The sequence below is a fragment of the Dreissena polymorpha genome, chromosome 3 (genome assembly GCF_020536995.1).
Source record: "Dreissena polymorpha isolate Duluth1 chromosome 3, UMN_Dpol_1.0, whole genome shotgun sequence".
Classification (NCBI taxonomy): Eukaryota; Metazoa; Mollusca; class Bivalvia; order Myida; family Dreissenidae; genus Dreissena; species Dreissena polymorpha.
In genome coordinates, this window is record NC_068357.1 from 108,445,986 (window position 1) to 108,463,068 (window position 17,083).

Below are 17,083 nucleotides of genomic sequence, written 5' to 3' on the forward strand. Positions count from 1 at the left end.
TTGATTTATGAACTCATGATCGTGCGTCTTGTCTGAAAAGTTCATCTATTGCAGTGGTTTGTGACCAAGGCTGAAATGATTTGAGGGCCACAATAGAAAACGTATTACAATGTAATGACATCCACGTTGTCGAAGCCAGTTATATGTATCTGTTCCCTGTAATCTCCATTTAATATTTTGAAAGCGCAAACAATAAGTGTTGTAACGTTTTTCAAATATATTACACTATGCTTTCTCTATCGAATTTCTAGACATTACAAGTACGATATCGAAAGTTGAATTTATAACACCGTTTTAATTATTTTAAGTGGCTTCAATTGCTGAAAGTATTCTACACTTTCACAAAACCACCCATTAAATAGAATTTATATACAAAAATAGATTAATAAATCAGGCTGCAATACTGAGCTCCTTTTAATCATTCACCCCCTTGCTGCCCATCTGGTCCGTTCATTCTATGATGTTAAATATATAGTTTTAATATATACTGTGACCAGAATATATGACACCAATTCATGAAGCATCATAATTGATTAAGCAACATAACAAGTATTTCAGTCAGTAAAGCCTGATACCAATATGCTCCACATCTTTCTCAATAATATCTGCAGCAGCTCGTTCCTGCGACGTCAAAATGAAATACACGAAACGTCAAGTAAAATACTGGAACGTGTGCTCAATTGAAACGTAACAACATGTATCTGTTCATTCCGATGTTATTTTATACTTTGTTGGCTTAGTTTCCATCTTATTCCTGAAGATGGACAATTGAATGAGGCAAAGGTCGATGACCTCCATGATGCTCATTAAGCTCGCGCCCAGGAAAAGGCCCATTGCTCCGCCCAAATCACCTGAGATGCATTTCAAATGATTAACATTAAAATATAGCGATTGTCTTTAAAATTTTATGAATCGTTTATATATTATAACGCGTTTGTATAATATGATTTAAAGCAGAACTACCAATACAAATAGTTCAGGCACTTTTGACACATATTACTAGAAGATGAAGCCGAATACTTACATATTAATGAAAAGAAATCATAGGCTTCCTGTTGGCTGATGTTTTCGTAGCTGAGTTGCCGAAAGAATATGTTGATCTGAATGAAGTTGTCCCTTTAAATAGTGCATAATTATGTATTATAAGTACTATTTAGACAAATGTAACAATAATATAACAACAATATACTATATGACTAGAACGACTACTATTTAATTTATTTGTATACATCAACGTTCATTTGATGCACATTGTAAATCAGTAATGTGAGACAATGTTGTCCAAAATGTTTCCTTACCGCAGAAACCCGTCATTAATTACAATGTTTCGTTGAAAGTCATCTAGAAATGCTGATAAATCATCAAAAGCCGATCGAAAACGTTCATCTGTGTGTGCCACTGGTAACCTTATGTCAAGCTGGTGGGCGGCTGTGTTTAGTCTTTCATTCCATTCTGTAAGCACTTCACTCAAATTTCTCATGAAAAGAGTGTTATTTGTATACTCATAATACTCAAACGAATCTTCGTCCCCAATTATCATTGTCCACATTGTGTGGATAGAATGCTTCAACAAGTTAAAGTTGTCTGAAAGCGCTTGTCCGCGGGCTTCGATTTCGGCGAAAAGAGAGTAAATGTCAGTTATTTGAGACAGTGTGTTGTTGGAAGAAAACGTTGTCGCTAAATCCAAAAGACTACCGATTCCATTTTCAGTAAAATTGCCAAATTTCATTGTCAAATGTTGCAATCCAGGAATCGTGGTGTGTTTAATGGTGCGTAAGATATTCGACAAGTGTGTACAGTCAAAATTCATATTCTTAATGACATTTGTAAAATATAGCCATGCTTTTGAAAAGTTCGAATGGCGGGACTGTATAACTGCCAAAGGTCGATCGATTCCATAAAAATAAACAACACTTCTACTATACATGAACGTTCGACAAGTAAACTGATATCTTTCGAAGACATCATTCAGTTCCGTTTCATTGACACTTTTATCATTGAAAGCAATGAGTGAGAGATTTGCAAACATTTCGAGCACCTGGAACATCAGGTCGAAGTCATCATGTTTCCATTTTGGTACATATTGCAGAACGTAACTGTTGTAAAACATGCTTTCGTTCAAAAGCGGTCTGGGAACAATATAGAAATTGTGATCTCTTGAAACATCCTCGAACATATAGTTAAATATCGGTGTTCCATTAATATACGAATCTATCAGTAGTGTAACATTTGCACGTGCCTGTTCTGATATTTCTTGTCTGACTTTGATGGTATCTATTATAAGCTCAAACAACATCTTTCTATTTGAATTATCCATAACATTAAAAGCCAAACGTCGGATTCTTCTTGCAGTGAGCATCGCAAATTCTGCATAATCACTTGCCACATTCGCTAATACCCTTTCCTCCATAGCTTCACGTGCACGCAGAAAGTTCTTCTCGATTGTGTATTCTTGATAACGGTACATTGTTTCTTTCATATTATAAGTGGCTTCCATTTCACTAAATATTAAATTAATTTGATTAATGTTCTTTTGTACAAGTTCTTCTATTAGTAAAATGACCTCTTCAACATCAGACGAAAACTGAACATATGACTGCGATATTGTTTTGAATTGCATGAATTTGCTTTCTTCCATCTTCGCCGAAACTTCCGACGCTCTTTCTAACTTCTTAAGAAGATTGTTCGCATTGGTCGATGTGATGATTTTGTCGACCACGTGGTTGGAAATCGTTCCGTACGAGATTGACGGTTCAAAATACGAAAAATGACACGGTATGGGACAAACGCATCCTTCGCGAAGAGATGCCGTGAATTCAGCTGGAAAGAACATTAAAACAAATGGCCAGCATGCTTATTACTAGTAATTTAAATTTAAAGTTGAATCAATTTTACCGGATTTTTTCTTTCTTTCTTGAATTGCCCAGCAAGAATTTCATCTTGCATTATAAAGAATTGCGAGATATATAACCTAAGAGATAGGAATATGTCTACAACATTAGTATTAAACTGGAATACTTGATAATATTATTGTTAAATAATTATTAACAAATACAACCAATATATGCAAGCTTACATTTGTGAAAAAATACAGTTTCTATCTTATATTTATTGCTACATATGTAATGTATGTTTTGATTAATTCTGGACTAAGTGTGAGGTAAGGCTAGCAATAAAAGCGGTTTAAGCTTTATCGTATAATACAAGTTGATGGTAACACTTATTACTTTCCTGATAAGGTTACTGTATTTAAAAAAAAATAGATATATGTTTAATAACATTCTTATTTTTGGATTGTTATGCTGTTTGTCTGCAAAAACAACGCAAACTTGATAGTCTGATAATTTAGGAATTATTCTTTAATAACTTAATAACATACATGTATACCCGATTTTTTCTATTTGAACATTCGTAAGACATATCCCAACACCAGTTTTACAAATAGCTCCACACATGACACTTAAATGGTATTTAAAATATATGATACAAGTTACACGTGTAAGTATTTGTTTCATTGTCTGCCTGCATTGGAATGTCTTTGTGGTCGTTTCAAACTTTTATTTAACTGCAAGACTATTATTTGTAAATTATTAACACATAAACATAAATATGCAATGTAACATGTTCAGTTGGACAAATCATTACGGCTTCGTACTAATAATTATGACTACACGTACATATATGTTGTGTGATTAGTTATGAGCTAAGTGTGAAGTAAGGCTGGACATCAAACCGGTTGAAGCCCCCAATACTTTGCATTGACCGTTCCAATTAGGTGATACTACATTTAATCGTTTCACATGTGCGTGTTTGACGAATTTCCATAATCGTTTAATACAAGCTGATGATAACAATAATTACTCACTGGAGTAATTATTACTATACTTATAGAAACACTATCAGCATGTTTGGACTTTAAACCAATAAAAAGACAGCGGTAAATTTAAGCGCAGGTAAACGTGTATATCTGTAAAATGCCTTTTTTACAATGTTCATGTGTTAATATTACTTTTTTATAACACGTTATCTTCAAACCACGCACCAAATATGTTCATGAAAAACAGTGACGACTAGCTATATAATAGGAGGACCCCGATAAAATAATACAGAAGACGACATGTACGTAATACCTTTCAGTTCCTTCATACAAGAGTAGTATTCGCCAAGGTTACAAACGGACGGTGACCCTGTATAAATAGAAAAATTAAATGCATTTATGCATGGAACACCTTTACCAACAGACCGTGAAATAAAACGGTAAATAACATTGATTAGCAAATGCATTAAATGCTAATCAGTCACCGATACCGACAACTCTAAATATTCCATAACTACGAAACTTGACGTTCATTTGTATAATATAATTTATGATAATGTGAATGCTTTGCATACGAAACTGTGGATTTAATTTCATCGTGAGTTTCTTTAAAATATCGGTAAGGTAAAAGCGTTATTGCCGTTTTTATCCTGTTTTCTTGTCGCTTGGGAACGTCCAATCGGTTCGGGAGTTTAATAAATCCATTTTTAATTAACCTCTAGAAATGCACAACGGTTGATATTTAAAAAAAAATATGATTAAAAGTTAGTGTCGGGACCGATGAAAAACAATATACATGCGATAGATATGGGGGAGGGGAGAAAAATATTGACAGAAATTTAGCACAATATTGCCGATGTACATACTGTTGTTTTTTTCATGTCCAAAATATAACATTTAACTACATATTGACCGGAACGACGGATACTCAACCTAAGTATCAAAGGTCAAACATCTGTTTAATCTGACCTTTAACGCGTGGCATGTAGAAGTCTCTACATCCGCACCTCTGCTCTGCAAGTTTCATAAGACAGTCCAAGAAGCATTCCTCAGATGTGTAGTAGTCAGTGTGCCGCAGCTGATGCCAGTCACAGTCGCCGTGCGGCTTAGGCAGGTTGTCGATCTTGTAATGGTAATATTTTCAATTGGAAGACATTTCACGCAACATTCAACCAAAGAATAGAGGTTGTAATTTAAAGGATAGGTTTTCGGTGAAATAAGTAATTTGTCATTCAATTACATGGTCTTACTCTCATGAATTTTACTCCAAGAAAGGCATGGGTCCCGGTTGGTATGGCCTGACCGAGCCCGTACACAAATGGCTGTTCCCGTGGCTCGTGCAGGAGGATCTTAACTCCGGCGGCGTCATGCGGCCCAGCCATATACTCGTACTGCTCAACGTTCAAAGTCAACCTGAGCCCTGATTCTGCTCCTTTGAAATAATAAAATACGTTTTGCGCAATGCCTTAAAACCTTCAGTTATGCCCTGATCATATGCTCGTGTCAGTGCAATTATTTTCTTGGTGTTTTATAGGCAAGCTTTTCCATATAGGTCATTAGGATTCACTATACCATCCATATTCTAATAAAATGTAGATTTTATTAAACATCATTGAGATACAACCGGCGCTTTAGATTTAAACATTGCAATATATTATCATTTAACGAACCTTAAAAATACGCTGTATATACGATTTCACATAACTGCATTACCTGATTGACGTCGTGCTTTGCAACATTTAACACTTACCTGATGACGAAACGAACATATCGGAGTTATTCCGGTCGAACGTGAAGCAGACACCATGGTCTGTAAGAACAAGTCGAAAGTCTTCCGAGCTGCACGGCGCGAGCTTCCACGAGCAACTGTTTCAGATAATACAATAGTTTACATACATCATAAATCATTCAGGTCAAACCGATGATAAATGCATCTGCGTAAAGTGCCGTTGGCGTCCCAGACGTTTGCAGTTATAATGCCAGTTAGGAAGACACTTTCATTTTTATGGTATTATCTGTATCAATGAAGACCGTGATAAACACAAATCCATTGTATGCGGAAACTTCCGTATTTGATCTGAGTAAACTGCGACACTTAAGCCTTAAATGTTATAATAATGGCACACTCCAGAAGATATAGAAAATATTGGTCCAATCATAACATTAAAATTATGACCACCAATATATATATATATATGAATATGAAAAAACATTGTCCACGACATCAATATCAAAGTGTAAGATAGATCTTCAGTAAATTAATTACTTGTTTTCATACACATTAACAATCAATAAACAAATATACAAACAATTTAAATCAAAGATATATTTGTTAATAAATAGTCTTACTGTTTACAATAAAAGGATACGCATAGCGTCCTATTTCCCTCTGACTATATTATTAGTTTGTTGCTTCAGTGTATGCATATGGAATTGCAATTTATTTATTTATAGACAGGCTTTGAGATTTTTTATTATACAATTTTTTATATATCAAAACAGTTTTACGTGTACTATCTTAAAATGCTTATTCAATCCTTACTCAACAATCATGTCTTCCTTTCTATGGGCCAACTGCAGAAACAACTCCTCCAAGCTGACGTCAGACGCGTTGTGCCGTCGAAGATCCTCTGATGTCAGCGGATTAGATCTCGAGAACATGTTCTCGATCAGCCGATATCTCCCTTTGGCTTCGGATTCTGTCGCTCTGTGTTTAAAATTCAAATATTTGCTTTGTCTCATTTTCATCTTTTTTGTGTGTACGTTTTTTTAGGAGAACAATTTACATGAACGATACAAAGATTTAAAAAAAGTTTTTTAACCTGTTCCCATGTATCTATAGTTGTTGATTTCTGAGATTGAATACTCGTAAAACAATTGTACCTGAATGCGTTCTGGTTGCAGATGGTGACTGCGGGGAATTGCAACGAGTGGTTGTAATTGATCTTGACGTTGACGTTGATAGGCATGGAGTTGTAGAAGTTGACGCGGTCGATGATTTGCAGGACGACGGCCGTGAGACAACCCAACACCAACAGGAGCCACATTAATCTGTACAAAAACTACAACTCCGTGTCTGTTACTCTTTGCTGTAACCCCTCCCACCATTAGGCATGTTTTTTTCGATAAGGTAAGCTTTATCGGGAAACGGACAACGACAACGAGTGAGGCCTGGTATAGGGGAGATAAACCTGGGTTATGGTTATGTGTGGGTTAGGGTTAGGGGTCGGGTTAGGGTTAGGGGTCGGGTTAGGGTAAGGAGTTAGCCTTAACCCGACCCCCTAACCCTAACCCTTACCTAACCCTCTAACATCTCCATGCGCATTGCAATACCAAGCCTCGCTATTTGTCGTTGTCCGCGTACCTTTCGATAACTACAAGTAATATATTTATGAATATTAAGGTGATTGAGCAATTTTGTAACGAACATAACACAATGTCAGACGCTCATTTGGGTTTCGGAAATATCAGGCTATTAAAGATTGAATTAAATATAAATCGATCAATTGTGTTTTAACAAAGACGAAATGATGTACTTCATTTTCCTAGACATGAAAGATCACCTGCCCCGGTTGAAAAAAACTTAATTATACCAATTTTATGTGAGATTATAATGTTTTGATGCATATCCATGCAATTATTCGATTAAACCCAACGTATTCAGCGAGTATACAGCCGATAACTATGCCGATTTTTCGCACTTCGCGATTGAGTCGACATTTTTGTTCAAACCGGAAGTGACGTAGTAGGGCACCACTTGCTTGAGTTCATAACACAAGAATCGATATCAGCTGTTGTCATATTAAAGATCGACATATATATCGAGGGGTTTTCTTAGTACACACACATGACGGCGTATCTTGACTGTTTTAAGTATTGAATTCCGATTTAATCACACAATTATAATTGACGTATAATGAACAGATACAATTATTACCTGAAATTGATCGATATTCGATTGGGTTGTTACACCTTATGTACCAGTCCTTTTATGTACCAATCTGTTTATGTACCAATTTGAAACTTTATGTACCACCTATATATTATGTAGGTGTTAATGTCCATTCATTCATAGCAGTATGATTGGGCAATAAATACCTGTGCAAACAACTTTGATTGAGTTGGCTCAAGTGTTGATTGAGTCAAATTTGAGTTAATCAAATATTGTTCCCACTATAACATTGCAGTTCATTGTACTGATGAATCTTTTTTTTTCCTGCTATCAGAAGTTTTAACAATTTGGAAAAAAGTTAAATAAAACTGAGTAACTTAGTAAATAAAACATTGCTGAATTATATTTTATTATTGCAAGTCCAAACTAACCGTTCAAATGAACACTTCAACAATGTAGTTAAATCAAATAATGTTGATTTAAAATGAATTAATCTTACGTAAATGTTGCGTAATTTAAAATTTCATTGTCTAGGATATAAACTTCTTTATTTTTTTTTGGTTATTATCCGGAAAGGGCCATTTTGATGAACCCGATGTGGACCCTGCACACGACTTTGTACTTATGCTTAATTGATCTCGTTGTTGTCGCCATTCACTTCAACGTGAAACTACTCATTTCTGTTTTTTTATATATAAATAATTTGTCTTAATTATAATTATTAATAATTAATTAATAATAATTAATATTTTTCGTCATATAAATATGAAGAAATTGAATTGTTCTAAACTCTCCACAGCGAGGTGAATTTATATGATAAAGAACAAATATCATGTCAAATGTTAATTTACTAAATTATTTAAATGGAGTACACAGCACTATAGTAACATACAATTTTATTATAACATTACAAATATAAATTACCACAGACAAACAAAACAGAACAACCTGTACAATGACAGCAAGTTTTAGAAACTGGACGGAATTAATACATGAGCTTTACTAAAACATTGTTGCAATACAACTTAAAAAAATAAATAACCATTACTGCAGACAGATAATCTGCTTGTTTTATTACTGTCTGTGACAGATGAAATTGATAACAGTAGATCACTGATAACACCGCTGCACAGCAACAAACAGGACCAATTATTTTATGACACCAGCTAGATTTATGGCATCTGTAAGGTGGTAATACACAGAATTCTTCCAACTTGGTGCAACTTCCATGCCTTGTTGACATGGTGATTTGCACTTAAGTCACCTACTTATTTTGTCAAGAAACCACCAAATTGAATGAACTTTATGAATGAAATGTAAAAATAATAAACTGAAATTGTCTTATTTAATTTTGCACTCGTTATAATACAGCCATGAGATGACAGTTAACACCCATGTATTGTCTACTAATACAAGAATTGCAACACAAACTTATATGATAAATATGACTTTTGAGTCATTCTAGTAATAAAACATGTTTCTTTAAAAAAAATCAAGCAATACACCTTTAGTACATTTAATGCTATAATGATATAGCGAAATGGCTCCATTCCAAAATTTGTTTATTACACTGAAACCTGTTTCCAATTCAATTATGTATATAACAACATTTAATTGTATTAAACAATATATTGCACTAACAGAGAGTCTAAATAGTCCGTGTCAGGGAACAGAGTTGGTACTGCATCAGTAAGATTGTAGGACATAAGCCCCCCAGGACAAAACCCCCCCAATGAAAAAATGAACATTTTGGACAATTGCCCCCCAGTAGAAATGACAGGTAGGATATAAGCCCCCCAGTGCTTATTTTGCATCTGGACATTTGCCCCCCAGTGCTTATTTTAGAAGTGAACATTTGCCCCCCAGTGCTAATATCATATGTTGTTTCCATTAAACTAGTATATCTCTGTCTTTGGATTCATTATTATTTCATATCTCACAAATATATAATCATAGAAACTTGGATCATTATAATTTGAAATAAAAAAGGTCCAGAAACACACTTGAATTTCCTAATCTTAGGTAAAACAAACATCTTAAAGAATTGTTCTTTAATTAATCAATCAAAAGGATTATCAGCTTGTTAAAGGTGTGACATGTGGCTTTGATCATATACTTGTTAATGAAAATGAATGGCTTCTTTATTTAATCAATCAAAAGGATTATCAATAATAATTATCATAACTTAGTACAAATAATGATAATTAAAGTGAACACATATAACAACATTTAAAGGCAATTATTTTTGTAGTTACATTGTTTGAGTGACAATTAACTAAAACTTAGTATATAACGAAACTATCACATTTCAAATGATACATTTCATCATGAAAATTATTAAGAGTAATAAAGGGTCTGAGAAATTACTGAAGGATGGGTACTCTTACACCAAAAAGAAGTCTCGTAAAGAATCAATACATTGGGAATGTTCCAAGCGCAGAAGCGCTTCATGTAAAGGAACCTTGACAACTAATCTTGATGTAAGTATAATATTAAAATGCTATTTGTTATCTTTGCTATCATAACTTTTAAAATAGCGATTTGCAAAATTAATTCCAGACAGTATTGCATAACTTCACAAATTTAATTATTTGAAGTAAAGGTAAATGTAGTATTTGTAAGCTTTACCAACATTCAAAATATCAATTAATTTACATAATTAATTCCAAACAGTTATACAAAACGTCACAAAATAATTTTATATATAATAAATTAAATGTTTCATTGCTATTATCATTAGTTACAATATTAAATAATTGTTTTTATATATTCAGGTTACTATGGTCACATCATCCACAACACACAGTAACAATGCTGACCACTTAGCCATAGAAGTTATGAAAGTCAGAGAAGAGATCAAATCCAGTGTCGCCTTATTTATCCCTTCCATTATTTAAGCCTTTCAGTGGTGGTAATCGGATAAATGGATTATCATCTCAAAGGTTTTGAGTAATCAGGTGGTGATAATTGGACATGATTATCTGCTCAATCGAGTAATGTCATTGAAAATTAGGCACTGGGGGGCAAATGTCCACTTCTAAAATAAGCACTGGGGGGCAAATGTCCAGATGCAAAATAAGCACTGGGGGGCTTATATCCTACCTGTCATTTCTACTGGGGGGCAATTGTCCAAATGTTCATTTTTTCATTGGGGGGGTTTTGTCCTGGGGGGCTTATGTCTGGATCCCCATCAGTAAGTAGCAAAAGTCTCAGCTCTAAGCCCGCACTCGCCATCACACTCGAGGGATGGACTAAACACTGGTCCTCAAAATGTTTAATACAAAGCTTTGCGTGTTTGCTGGGGGTAAAGTCCACCATCTTTCCATTGATTATCCGTCGTGAATTCACTGATAGGATCCATTTTCGCCTGATACTATCGTCCTTTGGGAAGCGGAAAAATCCTTTCTTTCCCTGTTCAGGACGAGGATTGCATCCAAACGCTGCACACTGCACCATCCTATTACCCGACGATTCGAAATGTCACGTTACAATTCGAATCGTAATTAACTCAGCGTAGATAGAAAATTGATAAAATGCAAGTAAATGATCAACACAGTCCTGTATACATTGACGTTGTGCGGGAAGTTTGCGTAACGGTAAATAACAATGGAGGTCGTGCTGGATCATGCGCAGTGGTGCCCGACTACGTCATCGGGAAAAATAGCGGCGGAATTTGCCGAACGCATTACGGAAACTACCGATCATCAAAGTCATCGTTTTTTTACCGCTTAATATATTTTTTTTATTTTTTTTTGTTTTTATTTCAATGTTATTATACGGTATTCCTTTACAAAATATGATTTTTAAGTCAGAATTCTTCAGGTGATCTTGAATAAATATGTTTATTCTTTAAAGAAAAATTGTTCAAAGCTTAAACTAGTTAAATGCGGTTTACGCTCAAAGCTTTTAAGAAGTTTAAAAAACAGGTACCAAATGTTAAATCACGTGTAACATTCTGTGCCAATGATTTCGCTTACAGTACATATGCAGTTGGTTATTATTCTCCTCGCTCCATTTTTTTTTATGTTTGTTCAACACTAGAAGTTGATTTAAAACAATAATAGATGGATGTGTTCAAATAGAAACATGATATTGCATAAATAATTATGTTATTTGCAAATATGACTTTAATTGGTTAAACACCATTAGCTGATCAGATCAGCATGTTGATAAATTGAACGCGTATTGCGAATCGAATGCAAAAAGTAAATAATGTTAAGCGTTAATACTAAGTGTGTTTTTTTTGCACAATGATATAGATTATTGAGATAAGATTATTGGCTATAAAATTGTCGAAGAGTGAACTTTTTATTGATCTATGTACAGTTTTTAATTGAGAACATTCGCACGAATGTCCCAAGAAATCGTCAGACTATCACTCTAAATCTAACAAAATACAAATTTGACATTTTTTATTTTTACTATTATGGTAGTATGTATTTCATTGCAATTAATGTAGGTATGTTGCAACTTTTTAAGGCGACACAGAGTTCTTTTTTCTACCAATATTGTTTTATACAGATAAAACGTGCGTTTTTTACAAATATAACACCCATTACAACTCTGGCGCCAGTGGCATATCCATATTCTGAAGAAATCGAACTGGTCAAACACAGTTATAACGTCTCCGTAACTTCGATCTCCGTATCTGAGAAGCGCATTCGTAAAAGAACGGCTTTTTACGGCTGCGAATGGAATGGTATTGTAATTGTTAAGTAACTTAGCCTATAAATGTTTAAGTTTCAGATATAAATAATTGCCAAAGTAGAAGAAATCGTACATGACCACACACACTTCTGAAGGCATATAATCTTGTTAAATTACTTCAGTGTAATAACTCGAGTATGACAAGTACCATTTCTAGAATACAGATGAAGCCACAGCTTCACATCGAACTTGCTATATGTTAATTTTTTTTGTTCATTTTGTTCATTTTGGAAGGATTCAAAAGTCATGTACAGAACATTATTTCTATTAATTCTTGCAACAAGAATAATTAATATTGACTAAATAGCTTAAATATTCCATGGTAAATGAAAATACTCGTAAATTCAAAAGCGCTTCCGCAGTTTATTCATGTAGACAATTATGCGGACATATGAAAAACCAGCATAACATAATGTTTAATAAAAAATATAATATTTTACAAACTCAAATGTTACCAACCTTCGTAAAAGGCTCTGCGATATAGCAACATATTTAAAACCATGGAATGAAGTATTTTCGCACCAGTCTTCGACGGAGTCCTTGAATTTGCTGAACATGTTGCGAGATTTTGGTGGGTTCCTTTGTTCCGTCAACTCATCATTACAGTCGCCAGTTTTTCAGGCTATCTTCTTAAGAAGCATTGAATTTAAACACTGTTTATCAGTTTTAAATAAATTTAAATTAAGTTTAATGAGTTAAAATGAAAAGTCTTGTCTTATTGAGATCGTTGTACACGGTTATCTCCTCCTCTTCCAATACCGAGCTTTCAACTAGTTAGATTCTAATCGCAGTTCGTTAATCATTTATACTGAACGAAACTTGGTATGTTAATGGCATTAATAACTATATCTGAAAATGCTGCCCACAAGAGAATCGATTTAGTAAATTAAACATCAGGATCACTGAATTCTATATTTACCGATTATTCCTAATGGTAATACGCAAAGGTTAAGTGTTTATTTCAGCTATGATGTTTTATGATTATACAGCCATATACACATTTGTATAAAGTTGAAATATCAATAAGTATTAGCATAGATTACTATATGATTGAAAAAGTAATATTAATACAAATGTAAACATACAGTTAGCTAATTAATAATTCTAAACAGTAAAAGTAAAATGTTTCCCCTGTTTTCAAGGAATCAATACTGTCACTCTGCAAACGTAATATTCTTCGAGTAAGTTTGATAAACTTTCAACCTTTGTCGATAAAGCCATGTTAAAAAAGTTGAAAGAATTGTCAAAAGAAAAGTCGGTAAAATCATAACAATCGATTCTAACATGTTAAAATTCATTTTTAGCAAAACTTCAATTGATAGATCCCGTACACAACCTCCCGTTGTCAACAATCAGACCAGGATTTCCGTTACAGTCATTTCCAATGCCCTACATTATAGTAAGGCCTAAATATAAATAAAAGGTTTAAATAAACAAAATAGATATAGTGTTTGTAAAAGCAATCCTTAAGCGATATATATAAATCGACTTTTAAATTAGAAAATTACAAATACCTTGATAATCGAATCCATATCGTGATTGAGTTGTATGCAGGACATCATGTCGTCTTTTATCAAAACGTGCACATAGACAATTGCTTCTCTTGAAAGTCTATATCTTTCGACGATTTCAGAATCTTTGAAATCATTTTAGGCAATATTCTTTCCCTATAAATTTGAAGCAAACGTGTGCGTCTCCAAAATATCGGTGCATATGCCGCTTTATTTACGAAAAGGGATTGAGTTACTCAAGCTTAATAGCAAACGTAACTTTACGTGCAAAAATAAGTTATACAAGTTATAATACTTAGTTAAGGATAATAATTTTATAGAAACGCTAAGTACTACGTTTACGTTTTGCACTTACGTATGATTTTCGAACGTCAGGATCTCTGATAAGATAAGCTTATGTTGTCGTCAGTCAAACGAAAACCTTGTATAATAACGCGGACAGCAGCAGCCATATCATCATATAAATATATGGTTGTGTTTTGATTGACTATGCTTGTGCTTAAATTTTTCATGTTTACAGATGAAATGACTTTCGAGTTGCATTTCCAGACAAAAATGAAAATGTTCATAAAATGACATGACTGAGTGCGAGCGATCTCTCGGTGTCATTGTTTACTTTTGTTGCCTGCAACAATGGAGGTTATTAGTTATAGTTAAAGAATATAGGAAACATATTAAAGACCTTTTTTCATGAATTTTATTAATCGATTTCTTTTTAATATTTGTTTAATTATTCGATATTTAAACACTGCACTCGTAGTGTTAATTTTTATCCAACATTATACGTTTAATTAAGGTTTTATTTGTTGCTTTTATCAGCTTAAAATGTATTGATATAAAGATCTTAACCACTTTTTATAACAATGCTACAGCACATAATGGATAGATCTTTTTTCAAATCCCGATGGTGAAGGTTTCAAGTTGGTCATACGGATAAGTTTTTTTTAAGTCTGAACACATTCCGTACAATTCGTTAAATTAATACTATCCTTCAAACTTTATGGAAATATTCTTTTAGATGTTTGTAATTTTATTTTTTCATTTAAATCTTAAATTATGTCTTCTTCTCAAAAAATCCGTTCAGAGTGTTTTGTACAATAGCGAATGTTAATTATCTATTTATTGAACAACGTTGATATTTGCACAAAGCAGGAGAAATACAATTGTATAAACATGAACACAGAATTATTAATATAGCAACAGTACATGTATAGCACTAGTGAAACTCCAGAAACATTGAGCCTTGTTCTGAGAAAACTGGGCTTAATGCATGTGCTTAAAGTGTCGTCCCAGATTAGCCTGTTCAGTCCGCACAGGCTAATCAGGGACGACACTTTCCGCCTAAAATTGATTTTCGGTAAATACCATAAAAGCGGAAAGTGTCGTCCCTGATTCGCTTGTGTCAACTGGGCATACCTGGGTTAATATAGCAACGGTACATGTATAGAACTAGTAAAACTCCAGTGTAAACTCCAACTAATCAAGAGATAATTTTTTTTGTCGTCCCTAATTACCATGTGCGGTCTGCACAGGCTAATCTGGGACGACACTTTACGCAAATGCATCATGCCCATTTTCTCAGAACAAGGCTCATTATCAAGAGAGAAGTTATTGTACGCTAGACTGTTTTCAGGCGAATGACCAAGTGTTTTTACAATGCAAAACACAACTACAAGAACATACAAACAAAACGACATATAACATAAAATGATGATTAAAGATTTGGTCACCGCCTTGGAACGGTAAATGCAAAGGATTGAGGGTTTCAACCGGTTGAACGGATCCCAATCCTCACTCTTAGCACAGAATTATTCACAAAATATATAAGTGTAAATAAACATTAACCTCATAGAAAAGAAAAAAACACAATAGGTACTCTGTATGCAGCTTACAACAGTCATTATTGCTTTATGTTTATCTTAAACAACTTCCTTAAAGATATGTTTCAGAAACAAATTTGTAATTGTGTAATATTAAATGATAAATATGCACTCTAAATTTAAAATTTGAATAACACCGTTTCGCTAATTTGAACGTTATCTATCATTGATATAGGATGCCTATGATAAATATTAAGAAGGTAACATATTATTTACACAATAGAACAAAGGTGATTCGCAATGGTATGTTTATATATAAACTGAACAAAATCGGATAAAGTGATGATCAAGACATTTGTCTCGCATTGTCCTCTGATGTCCATCGGATAAAGTGATGATCAAGACATTTGTCTCGCATTGTCCTCTGATGTACATGTGCTGCAGAAAAGGTGTTACATTTTTAAGAAACCAGGTGCAGTGGACACAAGTTGTTGTTGTTAAGCAGTGATAACATGCGGTTGCATGGACCTTAAGTCGAACTTTTTGTTAAAAAAACGTGCGTCGAACGAATTTTGATCGTGAGTCTTTATCTCCATCGCAAAGTCGCCGTAAGCGACGTAATTGAATATTGAAATAGATACGTTTATCGTTTGTGAAACACCCGTCGAAAGGGAACCGTGCGCACATCGTGCATCGAACATACGTCGAACGCACGGTTTAACCGGAAAATCATCTGCCGAGAGGCAATAAGCTCCTCAAAGTGTCTTTGCGGATGACGTGCGACATCTTTGCGGGCACACTGGGACTAACGTGCGTTGGTCTCACGACCGAAACACACAACTTACAACTACCGCACGGGGATTGCGGTAGACACATGTTGACATTTACACGTCCGTCGCTCGCGTCTTTTTGAGATTTGAAGTGATAAGTATGCATGTAAAAACTATATGCATTGTCATTCTTTCTTGCAAAAAACATTTAGGTCAATATCATCAGGTGCATTACATATTTTGGGTGCAAATGTTGAAAGCCCATACATTGAAAGGAAGCCACCGCTTCGTCAATCGAAACATTATTGATGGAGCTTGTACGAGAGTCACCTGGTTTCTATGGAGCTTGTACGAGAGTCACCTGGTTTCTATGGAGCTTGTACGAGAGTCTGCTGGTTTCTATGGAGCTTGTACGAGAGTCACCTGGTTTCTATGGAGCTTGTACGAGAGTCACCTGGTTTCTATGGAGCTTGTACGAGAGTCAACTGGTTTCTATGAAGCTTGTACGAGAGTCACCTGGTTTCTATGGAGCTAGTACGAGAGTAACCTTGTTTCTATGGAGCTTT

At 34.3% G+C, this 17,083-nt stretch overlaps 1 protein-coding gene across 1 annotated transcript; it reads right to left on the minus strand.

The window, feature by feature from the left end:
- Positions 1 to 705: 705 nt before the first annotated feature.
- On the minus strand, positions 706 to 6,864 carry LOC127872480 (uncharacterized). The gene is made up of 8 exons (XM_052415813.1): positions 6,701 to 6,864; positions 6,360 to 6,524; positions 5,568 to 5,683; positions 5,068 to 5,249; positions 4,787 to 4,940; positions 1,299 to 2,820; positions 1,025 to 1,116; positions 706 to 851 (listed from the first exon to the last, which is right to left on the minus strand). The coding sequence occupies exons 1-8, from the start codon at positions 6,862 to 6,864 to the stop codon at positions 706 to 708; spliced, it is 2,541 nt and encodes an 846-aa protein (XP_052271773.1).
- Between the last annotated feature and the right edge of the window lie 10,219 nt (positions 6,865 to 17,083).

Excerpts from the sequence above, each read along its gene's own strand:
- LOC127872480 (XM_052415813.1), bottom strand. The coding sequence starts at position 6,864 with ATGTGGCTCCTGTTGGTGTTGGGTTGTCTCACGGCCGTCGTCCTGCAA. Across the intron at positions 4,941-5,067 it reads TTGGAGTAAAATTCATGAGA|ATCGACAACCTGCCTAAGCC; the intron begins GTAAGACCATGT and ends TACCATTACAAG. Across the intron at positions 1,117-1,298 it reads ATTAATGACGGGTTTCTGCG|GGACAACTTCATTCAGATCA; the intron begins GTAAGGAAACAT and ends CACTATTTAAAG.